This window comes from Tiliqua scincoides, chromosome 3 (assembly GCF_035046505.1).
Source record: "Tiliqua scincoides isolate rTilSci1 chromosome 3, rTilSci1.hap2, whole genome shotgun sequence".
Taxonomy (NCBI): Eukaryota; Metazoa; Chordata; class Lepidosauria; order Squamata; family Scincidae; genus Tiliqua; species Tiliqua scincoides.
The window spans coordinates 87,564,499-87,591,409 of record NC_089823.1 but is presented as its reverse complement, the minus strand read 5'-3'; the positions used below and the strand labels follow the sequence as shown (position 1 = coordinate 87,591,409).

Genomic DNA, 26,911 nt, shown 5'->3' with positions numbered 1-26,911 from the left:
GGGGGTGGATCAATGGCAGCGGGAGCCAAAAGGCTAACTTGCCTGAATCCACATAGTGAGTTTAGAGTCTTCTCTCACAGCTTACACTCTTGGCCACTACATCACATCAGCTCTCCCACAGTCTGCTCTTTTTCCTTGCAAATGTTCTTTAAAAAGCAACCTTTGCATTTTGTCTTGAATGCACAAAAAGCTGAAGATAGCCAGTTTGCACAGGCCCTGCAATATTGCGCCTGCACAGAAGCACCAAAGGACAAACTTTGCCTATGCAAAAGCACCAACACATCCATCTGTAAGCTGGAGAGTGTGTATAAATAAATGTGTTGAAAGGAAAATAAAAAAGCTAAGTTCAATTAAACAAATTGCTGCTTTTAAGAATGCTGTCAAAATATGAACATGAGCCAATGGAAATAATGCAAACATCAAGAAGAGAAAAAACCTGACTGCCATACTAACCTATTAGTGGACCCGTTGTAACAGTAATTTGGAAGAAAATCATAGTTGAGCTCCCAAAAGACATGAAGTGTGATCCTTCCATAGGGAGCTGACACATTATGGTTGGCTTCCCTGAACATGGCATCAAAACTGTCCAAAGTCATGAATCTGCTCAGCAGCTTGTGTGTCATCTTGTTAATTTCTACCAACCCATCCAATTCCTGAAAACAGTATTTAAGTAAAGGAAAGCAGGGATAGAGGGAGAAAGAACATAATGAGAATCTTGTCAAAGAAGTTGCAGGTCTGCAGCAAAAGATACATACCCTATAAAGTTTAAGTGAGGAGCCAGGACCATCTTTTTAAAAGGGCTTTTAAAAAGCCCAGTCTATTCCCAACAGCCAAATACCAATGCCTTTTTAATACAAGAATTGAAATTCAGCAAAAGAATCACTACGCTACAGCTCATTCATATTCTACATTTATACTCTTCCTAGTAAAAGTCAATAGGAAGTCTTGCTCTGGTACATGGAGATTTGATACACGTGTTGTACCTAATTTAAATAATCTGATTAATTTTCAATAATATCAGATATCTTTAATACGATAACCCCAACAAACCATGTTCTTCATACATTATGTAATTTCATTACCACATACAATTATATCTAATTTATGTTACAAACAAACTTCTCCTCCTACCCACACTCTGGCCCACTAAAGGGAGTGGAATATTGTGGGACAGAGCTGCTGACATTCAGGGTAAAACAGAAAATGAGTTTAGTTTGTGAAGATGGTAGAAGATGAAGAAAATAAAAGGGACTCAATAGATAAGAGGCACAAAGAGGAGGAGGTAGGGAAAGAAACAAAGGTTGGAAATAAAGAAAAGCTAGAATTGGAGGTGGGCAATGTCTGGTTACAAGAGTCTAGGGCCTGGAAGAATAGCTTAGGTCAGGAGCACCCAAACTCCCGCCAAAGGGTCATTTGTGGCCCTAGGGGACCCCTAATCTGGCCTACAGGGAGCCCCCAGACTCCAATGAGCCTCTGGCCCTCCGGAGACTTGCTGGAGCTTGCACTGGCCTGACCCAACCATTCTCAGTGTGTGGGCAACTGCTCAACCTCAACCTCTCGCGTGACTGCAGGTCGAGGGCTTCCTCCATTACTTGTACAGCAGCAGTGAAGGAAATGGCCGGTCTTGCTTTGTGCAAGGTCTTTTATAGGTCTTGAGCTATTGCACACCATTCATATAAGTTCCATATCTAATATATTCATTTATATAAATTTATTCAAATTTTAAATTTAAATTAATTCTTTTTTTTCCCGGACTCCGACACAGTGTCAGAGGGATGATGTGGCCCTCCTGCCAAAACATTTGGTAGAAGACGGGCAAGTAAGAAAGACACAGAAGGAACAACCATGCTGGGATAACCATAAGCAGCCTCAGTTATTCTCTCCTTTCCCATACCCTTCATTACCACACTGACTTCCTGTTAACTTTGCCTTTGTACTAGGTTTACAGACAAGGATAATCTTTGATCCCTTCCACGGTCAATGTTTGTGACCAGGCAAAGATATGAAGGGGTAGGGGGAAGGTACCATGTTACATGCTTTTTCTCACAATTAGTTCTTTGTGACTTTAGGATGTACAAGTTGACCCTTTTAATCCACAGATTTGGGACCTGAGGATTTGACTTACCACGGGTTCCAAACCCATGGTTGAGGGCCTTACCTGACCACCCAGATGCTACTGGAAGCACCTTCCAGTTGCATTTGGAAGGTGTTCTGAATCCCAGAAAGGTCAGAAGAGCACTTCTGGTTTTTCTGAAAGCAGATTCACGGATTTGGTTATCCGCAGGTTTCAGCATATGCAGGGGTTCCAGGAACAGAACACACACCTGAGCTTGAGAACTTAAGCCAATTCCTGAGTCAATTTCTTAGTACTGTTAAATCTTCAATACTTACAACAATAGAGGTCAAATCTTCACTCTCAAAGCGACCAATTGCCAGTTCCATTGACTTGTACATGGCTGCTGAAATTCTCTGTGTGATCAAGCGGTTCAGATCTATTGACCGACCGAGAAGCTGAAGCAAAAGAAATGCAAAAATCAAAAACTATCAGAGAGGCTATGCATATGTACATACTTAATATACACCAAATTTTACAGCTACATAAAAAAAATGCAGTCATGTGCGAAGTACAAATGTGTTTATCTGGATCTTTTATAACAGTGCTTCTCACACATTTAGCACCAGGACCCACTTTTCAGAATGAGAATCTGTCAGGACCCACCAAAAGTGATGTCATGACCAGAAGTGACATCATCAAGCAGGAAAATTTTTAACAATCCTAGGCTGCAACCCCACCCACACTTACCCAGGAGTAAGTGCCACCTACTGTCATTGTTAAAAGAATATATATAGTAGCTTGTTGAAAGTACAAGTCTAACATTTCTCCAAATGCAGTCACATACCATGGTAGCATTATCTAATATATTAAAAATAAAATATTGAAATGAATAGGGACCCACCTGAAATTGGCTCACGAACCACTGAGTGGGTCCCAACCCACAGTTTGAGAAACTCTGTCTTACAAGATACAGTACTAAAACACACAAGTCTAGATAATCAGATGCCCTCTCTATAAGCATATATATGTATAAGTGCATTATTAACATTTAGGGTTAACAAGTTAGTTTTTGAACAAATTCTCACTTTTGAGATCAAGCATTACAAAATACAGGTAGATTACCCATTATCCAGACATCTAAAAACCAGACTGTTCTGAAATCCAGACTTTTTAGTCCAATTTAAAAAAAACATAAGAACATAAGACCAGCCCCACTGGATCAGGCCATAGGCCCATCTAGTCCAGCTTCCTGTATCTCACAGCGGCCCACCAAAAAAAACTTTCTGTAGTGTGAATACTAAAAGGTCTTGCGAATCCCACACCAAGTACAGGCTATGAGTTCTATTCTCTGCTCTGTGGTGTGTACCTGTACAGACACTGTTGAGGCCACCAGACACCCATATGGGTAACAATGAAAAAATGCAAGAGGAAACATTTCTCATTATATTTATGCAATTATTCCAAAATCCAGACAAAACTGAAATCCAGATACCTTCCGGTCCCAAGCAGTCTGGATAAGGGATACTTAACATGTATTACACAGGTGACTTATAGTGTGTAGTCACTATAGTTACTTAAGGGTGCAATCCTAACTAATTTTCCCAACACTGACACAGCTGTGCTAGTGGGGAATGTGCTGCATCCTGCAGTTGGGGGCAGTCATGGAGGCCTCTTCAAGATAAGGCAATGTTTGTTCCCTTACTTTGGAATTGCATTGCCCTTATGACAGTGCTGGAAAGTTGGTTAGGACTGCACCCTAAGTACAGTCGTGCACCTGTTGGGACCACAATTCCCATCAAGCTGTTCTTGATACTATATGAACCCTCTGCAGGGAAAGGGATGCTCCGCTCCCCTCCCCTCTGGAGGGCTGTCTGAGCCTCCCAGAGGCAGTGTACACCCAAGTACTGCCTCTGCAAAACTCAGACTAAGGGAAATTGTGCTTTTCACATGACTTCCAGTTTCATGGAGGAAGTCGGAAATCACATGAGAGGCACAATTTCCCTCAGTCTGAGCTTTGCTGAGGCAGCGCTTGGACGTGTGCTACCTCTGGGAGACTCAGACAGCCCTCCAGAGGCGAGTGGAGCTGAGCTCCCCTTGCTTTCCGAGGGTTGGGGTGTGTGCCCCCGATGACCATGGAACTACACGTGGTCATCACGTATGTGATCCCGGCGTTAGCCAGTAGGTTGCTAAGGGGCACACACCTGTATATTAATTATTGTGCAAACTATAAATATTTAGGCTCTATCAACCAAACATTTGTTCTCCATGTCATGGCATTTATTTTCCATGCCATGTCACTGACTCTTTTGTCAATAACTATCGGCCCTTGCCTCTGGAAAATTATGACACATAGTCTTCACTTAGCCTGACATCAGCACACAGAGAACCAAACAGAAATTCTGACTCTCATAATTACCTTTCTAAGCAAATATAAATTCTATAGTGCAAAAGACAAATGGGCTGCATGATCAGAAGTTTTAGATGATGGTCCTGAATAGTACAAAGGCTCTATTTAATTCCCAAAAGATAAATTCTAATTGTTATTGCAGTTGTTATAGCAACCATTTATAGCTATGTGTTCAAAAAATATATGAATTGACAGCTAGAAACTTGAGTTTGATTACTAATTTAAAATTGGCCCTTTATCTGAGTTGCTAGCCAAACCATCCTTTTTAAGTTCACTTAGAAACCTAATGCAAGATACTTTGTCAAAAGCTTTTTAAAGTCCAAGTATATTATGTCTGACACAATTCAATACAGAATACGTAAACTAAAAAGGATTTTTGCAGTTAAGGAGATCATCTGGCTACTGTTACTCATAAACAATAATCTTGTGTCTCATACATTTACGTCATTGTACTATGATACCTTAGACAAAGGAGCAGGCAACAGAAGCATCAACACTCAGAGCTGAAGATTTTTAAAAGAGTTAAAGCAGGTAATTCAAGACCACCACAGGGTGTTGCTTACTAACCTGCACATGCCTCTGTTTTAGCAGTGTCTCATACCGGTTAGATGTCAACAATGGAATTGTTGCTCCCTGATTTTTGCACTCCGATCGCAACCTCTTATCCAGAAGCAAGCTATTTGAAAGGGAGAGCAATACACACAACATAAAGCAAGTTGCTGGGTTGTATGTGTGTGCTCAGGTTTTTAAATGAACAATGGAAAATACTTTAATGGGTATACTTACCTTCCTGCCATAACCTTGTAGTAACCAAATATCTGGTCTGCCAGCTTGTATACAAATTGATCAAAGCACAAGTTGACCTGAAGAAAACATATGAATTACTCATTTCAATACAGAATATTTTCACAAATATGGTTAACTCTTGAAACATGCCTAGTAATTTAGCACCCCAATTTAGAGCTGCTCTGTATGACAGGAAATTTTGTTCTAGTGAGCTAGACTATTGGAATGTCTATGATGTTAGATCTGCGATTCCTTGTTCATGCACACCAACTACCAAGTGATTGACATGCACCTCAGAAACGTGCCAAGTTTCATTCATGGTTCATTCTCTTGGGTCATCCTCACCAGATGAAACTCTGTATTGTGCTGCTGCTCAACAAGTTTAGAACAAATAAAGACAAAGGTGTAGACAGTCTTACCTCTGCTTCAATCTCATCATAGAGGAATTGTTTCTTGAATTTGGTCAGTGCATAATGAGCACTATCATTATAAAGATCCAAAGAATATAGAACATACCTAAACAAAAGGAGAAGATACATTTGCAATCCTATACACAAAACAGCTGAAACTTTGATAGACAAATTCAATATTTTGAAACTAAAAACTATCCTTTTAACTTGCCAGTTAAAATGATGCAAACACAAAATTGGATCACCACTCCAAATTCTGATGGTTGATGTTCAGATAGTAATGTAAATTTGATAATACTATTATACTAGAAAGGAAAACATTGCTCCTATTCTATCAGGCTCCCATCGCTCAGTAGAATACATTGGTGTGTAGATGCTAAACCACATTCAGCCACATGGGGTGAATAATGGAATCTAGTGGAATAAAATTATAATTATTTAACAGCACAATGGTAGGAAATTAGATTTTTATGCTTTTTTCCTTGTTCCAACACTTTTAAAGGTGGACCTTGGTATCAGTGGTGAGTCAAATCAGTGGATATCAAGATTTCTAAGAAGTGGAAAAGTGGTAGGAAAATAGAGAGAGTGACCAATCTTAAGAAGGGGAGATGAGCTAGTGAAACTGAAACTGCATTCACCCTAGGTTCAGAAGCAAGACTGAGAAAAGCCCTGAAAAGTCTCCAAGCAAAAGGCTGAGGCATGCCCTGAAGAGAAATCCCTGACAAAAGGCTCCCAGGCAGAGCTTGGTATCAGGAAAAACATTTGCTTGCTCCAGAACATGAACCCTCAGAAACAGCAAAGATTGAAAAGAACTTGGAGATGCCTAGGAGCTTTAGACACATTTTCAGCAAACCTGAGAGGACCATTCTGTTCATTTTTACCATGAAACCCCACTCTTTTCGCTTACTGGTAAGTTTATTTTTTACTTAAGAGTCCCTTCCCTCATCCCAAAACCCCAAACTGCTTCTTCAAACATTTAATCTTGCTTTCATCAGAATTTTCTCTACTATTAAACAAGAAGTGAAAGAAGTGATTAGTCTTACTCCATCATTGATGCCTCCTTGGTCTCCAAAATGTGGTCAGTCAGGATCCAAGGCATAGACATCTCAATGGGGAATTGGATTCTTCTGCCCATTGTCAATTCCAAAAAGAACTCTCTGAACCACAGCTGGGACAAGTCACAACACTGTTGCAGAGTTTCTTATAGCAGAAAAAAAATGATACTGCATTAATTTTCTTTCAGAAAGGAATCTTTTTTTAAAAAAGGAAACACAAACATGCAAAATAAAAGCTATTCTAACAGCATAATGCAACAGAACCAAACAAAGGTGTGAGAATTTGACTACAGTGGTGCATGAACAGAAAACAAACACTAATGCTCAAATGCAGAGCCTATGGAAGTTCCCATAGCCATAACTAACTAAAAAATATGCTCACCAAAACAGTGTGTATTACTGAAAACACTGCTGCAAGAAGAAGTGCCAGCTTAGTGGTTTAGTAATGCACATACAAACAGATTGTTCTTCCAGTTTGAGCTAGGAAGGTTAAACTTTAGTTCTTGGAATAGCAAGGAACAGAGTGTATGTGCATGAGTGAGCATGGATTAATAACTAGCACACAAAACACAATTGTTACGGGCACACACACAGGGAGGGGGGAGAGGGTAAAGCAAATAGACTGCTCTGAAGACACTATCAGGGATGCTAAGGTTTCCTTCTGGCTTATCATAGCAGACTATTTTCAGTAGGGTAGAGCAGTGGTCCCCAAACCTTTCTATTAAGTGAACCATCAAAAACATTTTGCTAGTCTGTAGATCCTACTTTTAAGTCTTACCAATGCAAGTATGTCTTTTTGCAATGCAAGTAGGTCATTCCTTTTAAGTCTTACCAATACAAGTAGGATTTTTGAAGCATATAATCTACTGAGCCTCTCAATGGGAAGACTAGCCCAGGAGAAATGTAGAACTTGCAGCTTTAAACCTTGAAATATTTACTAGAGCTGAGTACAGTGACCATCTATTGTGCAAAGACCATGGAGTCTTTAATACAACTCATAGGGTGAGTACAGATAATAGCCCAGATTAGACCCAACTCAATGCTGTTGATGGCAATATAATTATAGACCTAGTTGGGTCTCAGTTCATGGTTTGGGAATCATTGTATTGGAACACTACTGCCAGTGAAATAAAAACAAGGATAATAGCGCCAGTGAAAAAGACCACTGTGACTGAAAAGCACTAGAACAGGAACAGTCTCTCTCCCATTCAGAACAAAGAGTTCAGTAACAATGTAAGTTGGGAAGACAACACAAGGTGGAATGATAAGACTAGATACACATCAAAAGGTGAATTCTCTAGAACAGAATGCTTCCGATTACAGCCAAAAGAAGAGAAAACACAGGCCAAACAGAGAAAATATTTTATCCCCAAGGCAAGAAGCCTGGTTTCAATCTTTAAAAGAAAAAAAAATTACTTTAGCAGACTTTTTGCCATTTTAACAGGATCAATACCTGGGTCTCTTATCACACTGAAAATTTTAAAATGAAAAAAGGAAGACTCATGCTAACTGGAAAACATATGAAGCATCTAAACATGTAATTCCCAGTCTTTCTAACGTATTAAGAACATCAGCCTGCTGGATCAGACCAGAGGTCCATGTAGTCCAGCATCCTGTTTACAACAGCAGCCAGCCAAATGCCAGGTTGCTGGGTTCTGAAAAGGCCATCATTATAAATCCAGTGAGCCACATAAAATCGGAAACATTTTCCCAGGTCATGTTACAGGTGTTAGGACATGCTGAAGCTGGACACTGATCATCTACATATCTTACCACTGAAATTTATCAAGTGAGTGTAGAAGAAAGACTCTCGGTGGAATTTTTCTATGTCCAATATGGTGGGCCCCTCAAGGCTACTTCTCAAGGTTTTCTTGGAACCACTTTTGTCAGCAATGAGGGACTCTAACATGGTTCTCACCATGTAAAGCTGCGTCATTAAACAGAACATTCGTGATAGGGGAAAAACACACATGGCACATTAGTTCAGCATCACTGAAACACACTGGCAAAAAAAGAAAAGACTGCTCCACTTCAAATTGAAACCTGATAAGGAAGTTCAAGAGCTGTTAACCTGAAGAAGAAAGGAAGAAAAAAAATGTACCACAATTTGTAGTGGAACAATTTACATCACCATGTTATTTAAAAATAATAAGTAATGCCTTACCACCAAAGTTTAAAAGAGTGGGATAGATGTAGGACTGCCTCAGAAACTTGTTTATCACATGCAATAACTTTTCCATTCCCAGAGATTTGAGCTGCTTCAACAGCTCAGCAGAGTTTAAGGACTCTGTCATAGTGCGAACCATGTAGAGCTAAAAACCAACAGAGAAGGAAGAGGCAAGGGGAGAAGAAAGAATTCGTTAATAAAAAACACAAGGGTAAATAAGAAAAGGAGACCACAAAACCAGAGAAAATGTATATTAGTTTGTTAAGAGAGGACAAGCAAGATAGTGAAGAATGCAGAGGCAACCTGACCCATTTCTAAGGAAGATGGGTCTATTGTTTTAAGTTACTTATTCTGTTATGGCTCAGAATACTGCACATAAGGTTTGATCTCATTTTGTTCCAAGTTACAGGAATCCCTGTTCCTAGTTCTTTTATAGTCACATAACAGCCAGGATGGTGTAGTGGTCTCAGACTTGGAAGATCCAGGTTCAAATCCCCATTCAGCCATGAAACTTCCAGGGTGACCTTGGGGCAGTCACTATCTCTCAGCCTAACCTACCCCACAGGGCTGTTGTGAGAACACAAGGCGGGAATGAACCACATACATCATCCTGAGTTTCTTGAAGGAAGATAGTACAAAAATGGGGTGGAACCAATAATCATTGGCAAAACTGAATGAAATTTGTCCTGGCTATAAGTTTATTTGTTTTTAAGCCATAGCAAAACATGTCACAAAGAGTTCTTATCCCCAAAATGTCATGCATTACTTGGGAATTACTAAAGGAGCAGTAACCCTAACAGACAGTACAACCTTGTGAGCTAGTAATAACTGGCTCACAAAAATATGAAGATTGCTATGGAAAATTCTTAACTCTCAAAAACATGCAGGTGATTAGATCCAGAACAGAGAAAGAAATGAAAAAAGGGAAAAGATACTCTTGAAACAGATTATGAAGTCCAACAGGGAAAAACCAATATGGTTCAAGGCCACAATTCAGAGAATTATTCCTGGTCCACCTAAGGAGATTCAAGCATCAAACAAGGATCCCCCCCCCTCCACATAATAGCAGGACTGCCTTTTCCCCTCTGTGTTATTACAAAATGCATGGTATTTCAAAAGCTGTTGGCCACAAGGCATTAGAGGCTGCAGTTCCAAAAGAACAAATCCAAAGTGTTACTGCGAATGAGGTGCTAGGCATAGAGTTGGTTCCATGGACTGTACTATATAAATTCAATACAGAATTTCTAAGCAAATTTAACAGGGACCAACTGGGATTTAATGCTAAGCAAATATTATACTGCACATTATGAAGCTTCCATGTAACATACTTTTATGTAGCCATACTTTTAACAGTGGTTATTAAAGATCAATTGTAATAGTTATTACGATAATTAAGAAGTGTCCTAATTTTGGAATTATTTCTGAAAAAAATCAGGAAAAAAAAATTAATCATGTAACCAATCATACTGATAAATAATGCAATTTCTCATCCCTTCCCACAACATTAGGAATAGTTCTGTTTTATTTGTACATAATTAACCCTCATCCCATTCCCACCCAGAGCAGATTTTGTGGTACGGCACAACACATTCAAATGCTTAAGATCTATCTCCAACAGTTCAAAAAGCAGATCTGATGTTCTAATTACATAGACATCATTGTTGTAATAAGTTACAACTTAGTACAAGAAAAAAAGCAAAGGTTTCAAAAAACAGCATTATAATAAGAAGCCACAGTAGGCAGAGAATACTACCAGAGAGAGAGAGAGAGAGAGAGTGCTTATACTGAAAACAGGATGAGAAATTTAATCGTAGGAGTTTAAACCTGATTGCATCTAAATAACTAAAAATCTGTAAGACACAGTTTAAATATAAAGGCATTCACATAGAAGGTGAAAACAGGAGAGAAAAAGCTTGACGAGGAAAAATCAGTGTAGAAAATTAAAGTGACATTAACCCTCTATTAGATTTTCAAATAATCCAGATTTACACAGGATTTATATATCTAATCTTTTTAAATGGGTTGGTTCTGCAGTAATTCCCGTTTCAGTCAGTGACACACTTACCAAAACTAATATAGAGACTTACCTGCGTACTGGAGGGCCCCACAGCTCGCCTTGGGACTTTGACGTCAAATCCACTTTTTGGATCTTTCTCTCCCCTCAGTGCAGGGTCATTAAATGGCTCACGCCCGCCTTCCCAATCACATACAGTTTTTCTGATGGCCTGAAGAACACTAGCCATAATCCAAGAGGGAATGTTAGTTCATGATCAGGCATGAACTCTTATTTCCAAACCAAAAACATACTGACGCATGCTTTCTAACGGCACTACACAATCCATCAGACGGGAAGTCATACCGGGAAAGCACTTAATTTTGAATCTATGCACTTGCTAATGTAAGGATTTCATACATTATGAATTCTAAACCTGTGAGCATCTAATTTTAAGAAGTTAGGAAACACGGTTAATTTGCATTATATTAATTAATTATTTAAAATAAATAATTAAAGTGGTGAGAAATGAGAACACAAACATTACTGGATAAATATGGCTATGTAACAAAGCCAGTCCAACTGGTAATGTAAACCTGTTGTGCTGTTTCTCAAAAAATGCAAGGGAATTGCAGTTCTGTGAAGCAACAAATTCCTAGCATTATCACCAAAAATATGACTCACAAAAAGAGAACTCAGGAGTTGATTCAACACACCATTTTGATTTTCGTTCTCGTTCCCTGAAATCTGGCAACGTTCAGGCTCAAATTCAAGCATACTTGGATACCTCAAATCCAGCATACTTCCTGGCCTAGTGGCTATCCAATATCTGCCAAAAGGCCAAGAGAGCTGCAATGGCACTCTTCTCCCCAAGGTAGAGGAAGAACATTAACTTACAGCTTCTGATCACAATGGCTTTGGCCAATTGCAGAATATTGGGTAATGTTGTACTGAGCCATGTGTTACTCTGGATCCTAACTTAGCTGAAGTTTGCCAGGACACAGCTGACTGGGATAGTGTTGAGGAAAGGAGGAAGGGATGATTGCATCAGATTTTATGGACTGTATCAAAAATGACCACTCTCAAGTAGGGAGCACACATTACACTCACATTGAGCAACAGATAAGCACTGCAGAATTTTCCCTATGTTGTCTTCAGCACATACTATGTGTTTAAATGAAAAACTGAATGGCATGACAAAGTGTCAACTGCTACCTTTGGATGACATTCTTCTTCTTTTTGATAGCCTGTCTTAATGGTTCTCTAAGTGTGACCTGGGCAAAGTCCTGGAGAGCAGCATAGATGGTATGACGAATAGCATGGTTGAAGACACTTTCCATCCTACCCATCAATACTTGCAATCCTTTGATCATTGCAATAACCTGCAAAAAAACGATTATTTTGAACAATAAACTAAACACACATCATGAAGAACAAAGGGGGGGGGAAAGAAATGCATTTTCTTTTACCTCAACCAGAGCAAACTTCTCTTCACTAGTGTAATTGTATCGTGTTGCTCTTTCATACTCTTCTGCATTATCTGGGCAGTCTTTGTTAGAGTATTTGTCAGTTGGATGCACTAGTTTCCATGAATACTGCAATTGACAGACAGCAAGAAAGAAAAAAAATCAAATCGGGAAACAACAATAAGACCTGCCAGACACCATACAGTTTGAATGAAAGATTACTGGCAACCTTCAGTCTCGGAAGACTATGGTATCGCGCTCTGAAAGGTGGTTCTGGAACAGCGTCTAGTGTGGCTAAAAAGGCCAATCCGGGAGTGACAATCCCTTCCACACCTGGAGCAAGTGCAGTCTGTCCCTGGTCTGTCTCCCTGGCTATGGGCCTTCCTTCTTTGCCTCTTTGCCTCAGACTGCTGGCAAAGTGTCTCTTCAAACTGGGAAAGGCCATGCTGCACAGCCTGCCTCCAAGCGGACCGCTCAGAGGCCAGGGTTTCCCACTTGTTGAGGTCCATCCCTAAGGCCTTCAGATCCCTCTTGCAGATGTCCTTGTATCGCAGCTGTGGTCTACCTGTAGGGCACTTTCCTTGCAAGAGTTCTCCATAGAGGAGATTCTTTGGGATCCGGCCATCATCCATTCTCACGACATGACCGATCCAACGCAGGCGTCTCTGTTTCAGCAGTGCATACATGCTAGGGATTCCAGCACGTTCCAGGACTGTGTTGTTAGGAACTTTGTCCTGCCAGGTGATGCGTTGAATGAAAGATTATACCACCCCAAAGTGCCTCTTGGTTGATAACTGCAGGTTGTTTATCTATCCAGGCTATACTACTTGCTAGTCGCTAAAATATCATGCTAAGCTAGTTTAAAAAGTCATCAGCCATGAAAAGAACCTCCTACATATACAGATAGCACATGAAATGGACATACATCTGCTTTACAATACTTGTTCAGGTTGAAAACATCTGTCTAAATCAGGGGTGCCCAAACCCTGGCCCTGGGGCCACGTGCGGCCCTCGAGGACTCCCTCAGGGAGCCCCAGTCTCCAATTAACCTCTGGCCCTCCAGAGACTTGCTGGAGTGAGCGCTGGCTTGATGCAACTGCTCTCAGTGTGATGGCCAACTGTTCGACCTCTCGCCTGAGCTGTGGGACGAGGACTTCCTCCACTGCTTGCTGTTTCATGTCTGTGATGCAGCTGTAGCAGCAGAGGAAAGGCTGGCCTTGCTTTGTGCAAGGCCTTTTATAGGTCTTGAACTATTGCAAGACCTTCATTAATTCATATAAGTTCCATCTCTAACATATTCATTTATGTTAATTTATTCAAATTTGAAATGCAAATTAATTATTTTTTCCCCATCCCCTGACATGGTGTCAGAGAGATGATGTGGCCCTCCTACCAAAAAGTTTGGACACCCCTGGTTTAAATGCATCTTTAGATGTGTGTGGGCTCTAGTTATAGTGCATGACTAGTTGCAATTGACTAGATCTCAACTGGAACCTATGGCTAAGAAAGAATGACCAAAACAAAAGTAGGTGCTACAGAGAGTATCAAGTTCATACATAGCATAGCTCAAGAGAGCTACACACAGACAATTTTAATTGGAAGTAATTAAACTATAACTTGTCAGTTTGCTTTACTAAGGATTAAGCACCAAAGTTATAGAATCTCTCAATGCAAATGCTTAAAGAAAATCTGGAACTATTATGGATCATAATATGAGCCTTTATGATGTGAAATGTTACCCTGATAGTTACATTATAAAGTCTTTATCATAAAACACGAGAGACAGCATGCAAATTCCTTTAAAAAAACAGCTGTTCTGTTGTCCTACATGAATCTCTAAATTCATGAGATTTATCACAAGATTTATATACTATGCTCCCTTAATTGCAGGAGTTCTGTTCCAAAATCACCACCACCAGCCAGTGGATAGCTGAAACCATGGATACGGGTGAATACCCGTCCCTGCAGTCCAGGGGCCGTCTGGACAGATGTCCACAGCCTCTGCTGAAGTCAGAAGCCCCAGGAGGGCACACACAGTGGGCGTGCAGGAGGGCTCAGACCCAAACCGCAGATAACTGAATCCACAGATATGGGATCCGCAGATACATGAGCCCCCTTGGATACTATATTAGGGATGGTCACTTAGGGCCTATTCTTAGTACAGGTTGAGTCTCACTCGTATGGGTTCCATTCCAAGCACTCACATGGATTGCAAAAAACGCACTACAGCAAAACAATTTAAAAAACAAAGTTTCTTTGCTCTGGTGATTTAAAAACAGTCTTGCCGACCTTTGTGATGCAAGATAAGAGTCATTAAGATGACAATCCATCAATCAGTCTTCCTCCAAGCTTAGAAAGGCACTTCACTCAGCCCCTCCCTTCACCAATGCAAATGATCCCCTTTCTTTCATGTGCTCAGGGGGAAGGGAGGGGTCCGCTGGAGAGAGAAGGATTGATGGATTGTCAGCCAACTGCGCTCTCTCTCTCTCTCTCTCTCTTATTAAGGAGACTATTGTTAAAGTACTATTCAGTTTTTTAAACTGATTTTAAAGGGATGCATTTTTCCCCTTCTCCAGGGATCAGCACATTCCTTCTCATTTGCAGGGGCCATTCATGTTGAGTCAAATCCGTGTATAAAAATCCTTGTATAAATAGGCTGGAGCTGTATACAGCTGCCATATGCAAGTTTCTAGAAGCACTTTGATATGTCAGGTAGCACATGCATTGTCTGCATTACAAAGAATGCGCAGTTCTGGTATGGAAAACTTCCACATGCTCCATGTAGCATCTGCAATGAGAAATAACTTCCTATGGCTTCTTTATTGGCACAGTAATATAAAAGTTGGTCCTCAGCCTTGCAAATCAATACGAACCACATAAAGAGGAAGTTGGGCAACAAAGCAGTGCCAAGAAATCCTCAAGACTGCTCATTTGACCGATGGAAAATTTTCTTCACAGGCCCCAAATACAACATTAGTCAGATAGTAGTATCTGATTAGTCAGATACTAATCTTTTTTTCCTCTTGACCTTCAGCATAAGATTCTTAGTTCATCCCACATACCACTTCCATAACATGGGCACTCCACTGAGACAGGAGTTGTAGACCTTGGAGAGAAAGATCAAAGAGTTTCCGATATTCTGCATCTGTTTTCTGAGCTTCTTGACGACCTGATCCAGTCACTACCTGAAATAAAAGCATGCCATCTCTGCTAAACATATAATGCACACAGAACTAAAAACAAGTTGCTTTAACTGTATGGAACATAACTACTTTTGTGCTAAGCAAGTATTATTTAGGTTTCAAGTTTTTATACAGACATGTATAGGCCTGAGCAGCATGGCAACTACTTCCCTGGAGAGAGATCCCATACTGAACCAAGAGTGTCTAGGTGGGAGGAAAAACCACATGGAAGACATGTGGTTTCTTCCCATGACAAAGTCACCCAGGTCTTATGTCAATATTTGCATGGGAAGAAACAATGTCATTTGCTGTGTCTACCAGGGCCCAGATTGCTCCAGGTCAGCTATTAATTGGATCTTAATTTGAGGTGAGTCAGTGATTATACCAGTACTTTTCCCTCAAGTGATATAGGTATTCATTCTGGCTCTGGTTATAAACCCTGTACTAAAATAGAAAACAGTAAGAGAGGAGAAAAGCAGCAACTGTGGTTACTTAGGCTGCTATCCTATGCATTCTGCTGGCAATAAGTCCCATTGAACTTAATGGGCTTTACTCCCATTACACATAATTGCACTGTTAAAAGAAAAATACTCTGCATAGTCAAAGGTGGTACTTCTCTTACTTCACACAGAACATGGTTTATTATGAGCACTGAATATATGCTTAGAAGTTGGGCCTCTATGATCAAATTAAACCTAATTAATGGACAACATACTGCCTTTTTGGTATACTCATATGGATAAATTTCAGAAGATCTAGCTTGCCCTTGAAAACCTGCATGAAATTAGTTAGAAATCTGAAGTACTCAAATTCAGAATTCACATGAGAAATTTTACTCAAGGTGAAATGTTTTATGACACCACACTAGTGTAACTTGTCTGTATAAGAAACAGTGGCACATTTTAAACTTGCACTTCTAATGTAAGACACGATCTCCACATAAACTGTCTAAAACTAAAGACTAAACACACACCTCACTATTACTGTAACGAGCCAGTTCTGAAATAAAACGCATATGGTCATCTCTGATTTGGATCATCTGTTCACAGATGTTGTACTGAGGACTACTGCTAGAAGAAGTGCATGTCCACCTATAGCAGGGAGGGAAAAACATGAAATCACTATTTGTTCAAAAGCTACCTATAATGACAACAAGCTCTCAAACAAACACCACTCTGTTCTCTCCACATTTCCTGTGTGCTAGTACCAACAACATAAAGATAACCGTGACACAGCAAGCTACTCAGACCCAAACACCAATGTTAAAACATGGTGTAGTCTTAAGTAAGGCCAAAAAAAAGGTGCTTATAGAGCAACAACTTAAACAAGTTCTTACATAGCCAAAATTAGTAAACCTGTATAAGAACATAAGAACATAAGAACAGCCCCACTGGATCAGGCCATAGGCCCATCTAGTCCAGCTTCCTGTATCTCACAGCGGCCCACCAAATGCCCCAGGGAGCACACCAGATAACAAGAGACCTCGTCCTGGTGCTCTCCCCTACATCTGGCATGCTGACTTAACCCATTCCTAAAATCAGGAGGTTGCGCATACACATCATGGCTTGTACCCCATAATGGATTTTTCCTCCAGAAACTTGTCCAATCCCCTTTTAAAGGCGTCTAGGCTAGACGCCAGCACCACATCCTGTGGCAAGGAGTTCCACAGACTGACCACGCGCTGAGTAAAGAAATATTTTCTTTTGTCTGTCCTAACCCGCCCAACACTCAATTTTAGTGGATGTCCCCTGGTTCTGGTATTATGTGAGAGTGTAAAGAGCATCTCCCTATCCACTCTGTCCATCCCCTGCATAATTTTGTATGTCTCAATCATGTCCCCCCTCAAGCGTCTCTTTTCTAGGCTGAAGAGGCCCAAACGCCGTAGCCTTTCCTCATAAGGAAGGTGCCCCAGCCCCGTAATCAGCTTAGTCGCTCTCTTTTGCACCTTTTCCATTTCCACTATGTCTTTTTTGAGATGCGGCGACCAGAACTGGACACAATACTCCAGGTGTGGCCTTACCATCGATTTGTACAACGGCATTATAATATTAGCCGTTTTGTTCTCAATACCCTTCCTAATGATCCCAAGCATAGAATTGGCCTTCTTCACTGCCGCCGCACATTGGGTCGACACTTTCATCGACCTGTCCACCACCACCCCAAGATCTCTCTCCTGATCTGTCACAGACAGCTCAGAACCCATCAGCCTATATCTAAAGTTTTGATTTTTTGCCCCAATGTGCATGACTTTACGCTTACTGACATTGAAGCGCATCTGCCATTTTGCTGCCCATTCTGCCAGTCTGGAGAGATCCTTCTGGAGCTCCTCACAATCACTTCTGGTCTTTACCACTCGGAAAAGTTTGGTGTCGTCTGCAAACTTAGCCACTTCACTGCTCAACCCTGTCTCCAGGTCATTTATGAAGAGGTTGAAAAGCACCGGTCCCAGGACAGATCCTTGGGGCACACCACTTTTCACCTCTCTCCATTGTGAAAATTGCCCATTGACACCCACTCGCTGCTTCCTGGCCTCCAACCAGTTCTCAATCCACGAGAGGACCTGTCCTCTAATTCCCTGACTGTGGAGTTTTTTCAGTAGCCTTTGGTGAGGGACCGTGTCAAATGCCTTCTGAAAGTCCAGATATATAATGTCCACGGGTTCTCCCACATCCACATGCCTGTTGACCTTTTCAAAGAATTCTATAAGGTTTGTGAGGCAAGACTTACCCTTACAGAAGCCATGCTGACTCTCCCTCAGCAAGGCCTGTTCGTCTATGTGTTTTGAGATCCTATCTTTGATGAGGCATTCCCTTCCACTGGATGCCTGGTTGGCCTTCACCCTAATCTCTTGCTGTCCTGTGAAGATCTGGCTCTTCACGCATTTAACTTAACACATTTAAGTTGAGGCCTTGATTGAGGCTGTGCATTCTTCGATTACTTTACAATATACTGTAAAGTAAATTATGCTAGGCCATTTGGTCTGAGTTATTATGTTACATTTGGTTGTTACATTTTAATAGACTGTAAGCCTCTGTGCCCCAAAGTGCACAAAAAAACAGAGCATGTGATGTGGACCCAGTGAATATTTTGATAGCAATTCAGTGTGGTCGCTAGGGGGTGCGGGGGGTGTGGGCCGCACTGGGTGACACGCACAGGGCAGTGACGCACTAAAATCACAGTGGTTAGGAGTAACTCCATCATGTTATATATCGTTGGATGCGGAATTTCGAGCAGAATGCAATGCAAAAAACCAGAGTGAAAAATCTCCTTTCTATCAAAAGGTATGGCCAAAAACCTGGAGAACAAAAAATGCATGGATCCCTATGGAAAGTGAGCTGCATTGCACGTTTACTCATGAGTAGGCAAACGTGCCTTAGACTTTCAGAAAGGGCAGGCTGAGAGGAATCCAACGACACCAGAATGGGCCTGATTCAATGAATGTAGCCCCCTAAAACACCTGAAGTCCCTCCCTCCAAGCAGATGAATGTATTGAGTTCTATGGAAAGCAAAACTAAGCCTCGGGGTCGCGTTTACTCATGAGTAAGCAAACATGCCTTGGCTGGTGCAAGGTGAAGGAGAGTGCAAGGCTACCAGAATGGTCCTGATCCTATGCACCTGGAGCTAAACAAGTGCTCCAGAAGGCAGCTTCCCCTACCCCCCAATAAAAAGGATCAAAACAGAGGCATCAGCTGATAAGGTGAACGTTTTTGGAGACTTGCAAAGCCAGGTGGATCCTGACAGTGATCTGGTTTAAAGAGAAGTTCTTAAATTGAACTGGGCACTGGGTAGGGCTGAAAACTTTACTGGTTTTGGAGGGGGGGTGTTATTGCAGGCAGGCTACAGAGGAAATTCACTTGGTGGACCAGGACTGGCTTTTGTTTATTTAATTATTTGTTTTACTTTAATTATTTATATTTATTTATTTTAATTTGCCTGATGGTGTCACTTCCACCATGACATCACTTCTCGTGGGTCGTGGACAGATTGTCATTCTAAGAAGTGGGTCCCAGTGCTAAAAGTTTGAGAACTGCTGCAATAAGGTGTTAATAAGTTGACACCCGGGGTGTGTGTGTGTGTGTGTGTGTGTGTGACACCAGTAGTGATCAAAATAACTAAAATCATAATTTGGAGGAATAATACCATCATGTTATATATCAATCAATGCGTCATTTCATGTAGAATGTGTTCTATCTTTGTTCTATCAAAAGGTACAGCCAAAAAACCAGTGGGGGCAAAGTGATGGTACATCACCATGCCTACCACCTGGGGTGCTGCCCCGCCCACTGCATGGGGGGTGGTGACGCGCTGGCATCCCGCACCAGGTGACATGAACCCTAGTGCAATGGCAGCTCCAGATCCAAAAATGGATGGATGGTGTATGTAAGAGGAGGATGCAACTATGACAACTAAGTGGTTAAAAAAAGCACAGTTTGAATCAAGCTGCAAGTGTCTGTCAACTTCACAAATGGCAACCAATGAAGTGGATGAGGTGAAGGGAAATTTGCAACATGCTGAAGTCAAACCTAAGATAGCTAGTTTTATAGATTTCCCATTGTTTTAAATCACTCTTACGATTTGGTGCTGTTTACATACTCTTCCAGAAGATAAGAAAAGGCAAAACACTATGTGACTATGCCTAAGCTTGAATGACAACTCTTACCTAGATTTGTTTTCGTCATAGTGGGCACTTGTCTTAATGTATCTTGCCAGTTCAATTTGCATATCACCAAACAATGGAACTACTTGCAGCTGCTGTAGTCAAGGAAACCAAACAAAATTAAGTATTAAAACATTTTCTGTCCCATCAGCAGCTTCATTCAGCACTTATCCAGACAGTCAATGAATGTACGAGTCAATGACACTTCTGCCTTTGTACAATAGTTCCACAAATCCTAGTTCAAACACAAAAGTCTGACAAAAAAAATCTATGTATAATAGGTGAGAGGCCTGCTGTTTAGTCTTTTTTTTTTTTTAAAGAAATCAAGTTGGGTTTTTGCTGTGGAGAAAGAGTGCACAACCTTCCCAAAATAAAATAAAAATTAGACTTTAAAAAAGACAGGACTGTGGGAGGAGTGGAATATGCATGCTGGTATTGCCACTTTCCTGAACTGAAATGGTACAGTTTTGAAACCATTTATACCCAGTTTAGTTACCATTAAAATGAATGAAAAAAAAAAAATCATGGGTGACACGGGTGGCAACAGAGAGTGAGGTCATTTCCAAATATTTGGTCATGGCTGCCTGTGACATTCACATAACCAACTTAACACAAACAACAGCAATTCTATCTGACTGAAGAATCTTACTTTTTTAAAAAAAAGTACAAATACACTGTGGTGGGTGCTAGCAAAATGTGACATCCCTACACATTTCTGTCTCAACCACCAGGACAAAACTCTGGGCAAAAGCCCTTATCTACAATCTAAAACAGGAAGTAATTTTAGATCAGAGATAAGGGCTTTGCAAACAAGCTGCAGCCAGCACTGCCCTCCAGATAACAAAGCCCCTTGGCAGCAACAGTGCTGCAATTTCTGCAGCACTGTTGCTACCCCCCTCCTTGCCCCCTCTCCACCCATGTAAAGCCTTACCTGGTTCCCAGCTCCCCTGTAGGAGTTTAGGGACTACTGCCCTAGGAATTTGAGATGTGCATAAATATACATAACCTCTCAATTTTAGAGAAAATTCTCTTAACCAACCTTAAAAAATTTGTCAATCTTTGTCAGATTTATCCTTTTCTTGGCATCCAGCTTATAGATGTTACTGACACTTCCATCCATCAGGTACAATCCAAAGCCCATTACCTGAGAAGAAAACAGACAAACCATACTATTGCAAAACATATTAACAGTGAAGTGACAAGCATGAATGTACTTTTTAGTTCTCAAATGTGACAAAAAACTTGCTAATTTTCCTCAAAATTCATAATGCATTTATACAGATTTGTTAGAAAATAATGACAAGAGTGTCATACACTTGATTCATATTTAATTCATAATTCTATGTTCTTTTTCTACTGTGAACTACATTCATTCTGTGTTAACTATACATACTTACGAGCATTAATTACTTACTGACACATAAGAGTTTCAAATGAGTTCTTGTTTTCTAAAATTGGAAAAAACAAACCAAAACACCCCACTAGTAACTTGCTGTTGGAAGACAGGACTAAATATTAACCCTCTTCCTCTTACATCTCCCCAAATCAAACCATAGAGCACCATACTAGAAGGTTGTACGAAGACTACTAGAAGACCACATGGTGCAAAGGAGGCTAGAGAGATATCCAGATCACTGGCCAACTGGACCTGTGGGAAAATTTATTTCTGGTTCTACATACAGCAACCAGACCCCAAACAGGCCTTATATCAAGATAAACTGGTCATAGTTCCATCTTCCTCCACAACAATCAAGTATATACATAATGCTCTGTACACACTTTCACAGTTACCATAACAAAAGATGTTTGTAGAGAATTCCCAAAGTGCTCTGTTACAAGCCCAAGAACAAAAAGCAGTTCAGAGGATTACTACAAGGGCTCTATAGGGTGGAAAAAAAATAGCAAAACAGCACTAGCAGCATGGCTCTCACACCAATCCCTAAATTGCTTTTTGTACTTGAAGTGGGAAAGGGGATGTTGGGCACAAAAAAAAGTACAGGAGGTCTGCACCTTCCAAAAGACAGAGAAGTGTGCACTCACAGCATTGCAGGAGTAGTGGCCTGGGCACCTTCCTGCCTCTTATAACTAAAACTGAGGAACCAGAACAGGAAACAGATACCCTATTTTCCTAAAACTGGCAAGTTAAAAAACATAGCCACATGCACATATGCAACCAGTCTTAAACAATTTGTTCTTAGGAAAAAAAACAGAATCGGGATGGGATGGGGGCCCCAATTAAAATGAATTGTTATTGTAGCAGCAATTTTCAATATTTTCAAACTCACAGCACACTGATAAGGCGCTAAAAGCCAAGGCATGCCATCTTTTTTTTTTTTTTTACAATTGACAAGGCACACCATCCTACTGGTGAGAGACTCACATCCCCCAATGGCCCTACTATTAAATGACCCTTCCCCCAAACTCCCACAGCACACCTACAGACCATTCACAACATACTGGTTAAAAATATCTTATTGAAACATATGGGGGGGGGAAGATAAGTAGAAACAGGTGAATGACAAAATCACTGTTCCTAAAATGAATAATTCACTGAACATATAGGATTCCCCCTCACTCTGCAAGCACTAGAAGTCATGAAAACAGGTATCTAGATTTTACATACATTATTTAATATTTTGAAAAGCTACTAGATACGCTTAGAGGAAAAATGGGCACAGTATGTTCCAGGAACCTTAGAATACCCCGTTAATTTTACATACAGTACAGAGCTGCAGGAATTTGGAGGATAAATACCCAAAATTCTTTCAAGTACTGTACTCTGATTTGAAAGTAGATAAAATTACTTTTCCAGTACACCTATAATTAAGAAAATATGCAGCTGAAAATTACCTTTAGACAAATGTGTAGCTTAGAAAGAGCAATTTTGTATAATAGTAGATTTTTGAAATTACTATATTCATTTAGCTAAAAGCCAAAGGAATAAATAGACCAATACCAAGCAATTTGGTTCTACGAAGCCCTTCAACTCAAAGGTCTACTTTTATATATCCTTTACATGATTTGACAAAATGTCATAAAAATGTTCTGATTCCATTTTGGATCTTCCCTCTACTCTTCATTAAAAGTGATTTATCTGCAGCTATATGGAAAGCCCTCCATATGGGCTTCTATGGAGGGGAAAGCCCTCCATAAAATACTTCAATGAGCATAGTAACTATTCAGCATAGCAACTATCCAGCAACGTAGGCCTGGTATTGAAATGATATTTATAATGTTCACCATCAGATTTTTTTCCCCATATTAGAATATTTGCTAGCAACACATCTTACTTTTAGGAGCATGTGCTTCTCATTAGGCGTTAGATACATTTTGTTTTCATAGTAATCTACGCATAAGTTCACAATATCTGCAAGCAGCTCTTCATAACCAGGAATCACTTCAAGTTGTTGCTGCAAAGACTAGAACAATAAAGATTACATGAGGCAATAAAGAAAATAAGATAGATAAGTGACATTCTATAAACATCTATAATATCCAGCCTATAAATATCCGTTTGCGGGGCCACAGGTGCATCTCCCCCCAAACTGTCATGCCAGCAGGGAAGGGTGCCTTCCACGATGGGGAGCAGCCCAAGCATGGCCAGGAGCTCAGGTCTACCAACCTGGAAGAGGCAGAATGGGAGCCCAGGTCTATCTGTGCAGCAAACCTCAACCACAGAGGCCAAAGTTCAACCAGGAGTGCAGGTCTACCCACCTGGCTGACCTGGGCTCTGGAAAGGTAGTGCTCATGACCCTTCCCCCCCCCTAAAAAAAATATTGGATCTGCTGCTGTCTGCTTGTGCTATATTATTGTTTAAGCAACCAAAAAAATAGACTGCACAAAAAAACACACAATATCTAGACAATTTTTAACCATTTATATCATTTGTAAACATTGTAGTACTGTTTAATTAAAAACATACTTGCGTAATCTTGTTGTGATTCGCAAGAAACATGGAGAGGTTCTGGGATTCTTGGATAGATTGAGGATCAGCCATCTTCCGCAAAAATTGGGCAGCCCTTTCAGAAAAACAGGAAAAAGAACAGTTAAATCCCCAAGAACAAAAGTCATTGTCGCCAATCACCACCACTGCATTTGAAAAAAGTATTCACCATCACAAGCCTGCCTAATGCTAGAGTACACACACACACATTATGGTATATGCATACCATATGGTATATGCATACCAATGTCAAACTTTTCTAGGTCACAAAGACTCCCACAAATGCAAGAACCAGGACAGGAAGTTAGGAGAGACACAGAAAGGTATCTACCCCTAATGCTCCATTCTTCAGCAACCTCATTTTTCAGTGACAATAATTTCCAATGCAGGTGGTAAGGGCAAAGCTACCATAAGAGGTTCACCAACAAGACATGAATGCGAAGAATGTTTTCCCATTGTGTTTACAAAGTATCTGTTAATGCTTATGAGTAGCTATGATGCAGAGTAAAGACTGCACTGCACATGCACACACCCTTTCAGACCTACATAGCCAACTTCACATTACAGACCTACATAGCCAACTGACTCTTAATATCCTATCCTATGTTTTCTTCCTTTAACAAAAACAGAATCAAACAGGGCTGGGCAGATTCAAATTGTTTTGTCCAACTTAAAATAAGGAGCACTCTGCATTATGGGGATATGGTTGCAACTTGATTCTTTCGTTCCCCACTTCTTTGCTTAAAAGTACATTAATAACTCTCTCAAAATCCACCTACAATTCCTCATTTCAAGAAGTCTTGTTCATCTTTGTTAAGCAAAATGCACATGCAGACATGTCCTACTCCGCTCTCACTCAAGACTGTCTCCTGGTTCTGCTGTCCTCATTGCCACTTCCTCTTTATTATCTGCAGGCAATAAGAGTCCCCTCGTATTTGGCTAGTCTATATTTCTAACCCATCTTGAGTAGGTACCAGAAAACTTTAAAAAACAAACATATAACACACTGAATTACAAAGGTTTGTGGTATCAATATCATAAAGTGGATTTTACAATGTTTATTAAGTCAGAAACGCAGAGGAAAAACAGACTGTAAAACAATGCAAGCTCAATTACTGTATGAAGGATATGTAAACATTTGTTCTTAAAAATCTTCCTGAGAATCTCATTTAAGGACATGAAAAGGCAAGCCCATGCCAAGCAAAAACATAGAGAAACCCCAAATCCTTCATAGGCACAGTTCTAGCTCACACTTTCTTAGTAATATATCATCGCATCAAGTGGCCATTAGCTCAGCTGCTTCATTCTCAGTTACCACCAAACGACTGAGCCCTTTGACGACTGTATTTTCTGCAGTCTTCAACCCCCACTACACTTAAGGTTGCATAGAAAGTCCAAAGTAACAGTTCAGTTACTCTAAATGCAAGGGGCTTATTTCTCAGACACTAGGTGATTGTCTTTCCCACAAAGAAAATCCTGCCTAGAATAGAGATTTTCTGAAAAGATAGGATAGGAGATTAATGATGCTATTCATTGTAATTAACACCATAATCAATCACTTGGCTCTGGAAGGATTATGCAGGTGTTTTCAAGGAAAAACTGGCTGCCCACATCCTATGCAAATTTGCATTGAAGTAAGTCCCAATGTTCGGTGGTCCTTTCTCCTGGTATCTGTGATGAGACTGCAGTCCACAGTGCACAACCTGGAAACATTCACAGACTATATTTAAAGTCAATTGACTTTCCCTTTTCTTGTGCTGGAAATTGCAACTCAAATTTTTTCACTGGATTTTATGTTAGTACTTTAAAGTAAGCCTTACAGAGGCAAGTTTACAAGCTTTAGGGCGCAATCCTAACCCCTTATGCCACTGCTTTCCAGCACTGACATAAGGGCAATGCAGCTCTGAGGTAAGTGAACAAACATTCTCTTACTTTGAGGAGGCTTCCGTGAGTGACACCCAACTGCAGGATGCAGCACACGTCCCATTGGCTTGCTATGCCAGTGCTAGAAAGCACTGACGTAAGGGGTTAGGATTGCACCCTTAGTCTATAGCCTCTGAGAAATAAAGCACTCTGAACATAACCAGAGAGACTACATTAGGAGCTTATGTGTTCAGGCAGTAAGATTGGGCCTGAACTTAATCAGGCTCTAATCTGTCTTGGCTTTGCTTCAGTATGCTTCCAGAACAGAAGATCCTTTCTGTTTTAGCATGTCTCTGACCCAGCACAGGACGGACTCCCAGTTTCCTTGTTTAGTTTAACTGCTGCTCCAGTTCTTGTCTTGTTTTATAGTTGTGATGCAACCCTGGGCGAGTTAGAAATATGTTAATACTTAATCATTAGTATCTAGTAATAATATGCCTTTTCCCAATATGATGTTTATCTGTAATGAAGTACTTTTTGAAGAACTGCTCATGGAGGCATATTGAAACAAAAACTATGTCAAACCTGGAAATCCATATGGACTGTTCTCAAAACAATATTTTGTGTTGATTATGCACATTTCATGGGAAAATCTGTAACTTTTTTGGATCTTACCATCGTGTGAAAGATGAGTTCATTATTCTTGTGTTCAAATTCCCAAGAAACCATGCAAGCCCTTTTACACATTAATTTGAGCATGTGGATGTACATGTAAGTAATTTTATACAAATATGTGAAAATATTGTGTGAACACAGCAAACTACTAGTGCCACCTTGTGGTCACATTATCCTTAGTATTTATATTCCACCTTTCTCTGTACATTGTAGGTCTTCAAGGCAGTTCACAACCATAAATTTAAAACAAT

General features: G+C 40.4%; 1 protein-coding gene across 3 annotated transcripts in view; it reads right to left on the bottom strand.

The window, feature by feature from the left end:
- CYFIP1 (cytoplasmic FMR1 interacting protein 1) overlaps window positions 1–26,911 on the bottom strand; it is a 66,747-nt gene that overhangs the window by 23,818 nt on the left and 16,018 nt on the right. For all 3 annotated transcript variants that reach the window (XM_066622203.1, XM_066622202.1, XM_066622201.1), the window contains 16 exons: window positions 24,102–24,198; window positions 23,470–23,598; window positions 21,219–21,323; window positions 20,183–20,274; window positions 16,496–16,613; window positions 15,403–15,525; window positions 12,344–12,469; window positions 12,090–12,256; window positions 10,969–11,116; window positions 8,488–8,641; window positions 6,703–6,859; window positions 5,669–5,765; window positions 5,250–5,326; window positions 5,031–5,139; window positions 2,392–2,511; window positions 454–653 (listed from right to left, as the gene is read on the bottom strand). In XM_066622203.1, the coding sequence (XP_066478300.1) occupies window positions 454–653; window positions 2,392–2,511; window positions 5,031–5,139; window positions 5,250–5,326; window positions 5,669–5,765; window positions 6,703–6,859; window positions 8,488–8,641; window positions 10,969–11,116; window positions 12,090–12,256; window positions 12,344–12,469; window positions 15,403–15,525; window positions 16,496–16,613; window positions 20,183–20,274; window positions 21,219–21,323; window positions 23,470–23,598; window positions 24,102–24,198 (2,019 nt within the window). The remainder of the gene's footprint in view (window positions 1–453; window positions 654–2,391; window positions 2,512–5,030; window positions 5,140–5,249; window positions 5,327–5,668; window positions 5,766–6,702; window positions 6,860–8,487; window positions 8,642–10,968; window positions 11,117–12,089; window positions 12,257–12,343; window positions 12,470–15,402; window positions 15,526–16,495; window positions 16,614–20,182; window positions 20,275–21,218; window positions 21,324–23,469; window positions 23,599–24,101; window positions 24,199–26,911) is intronic.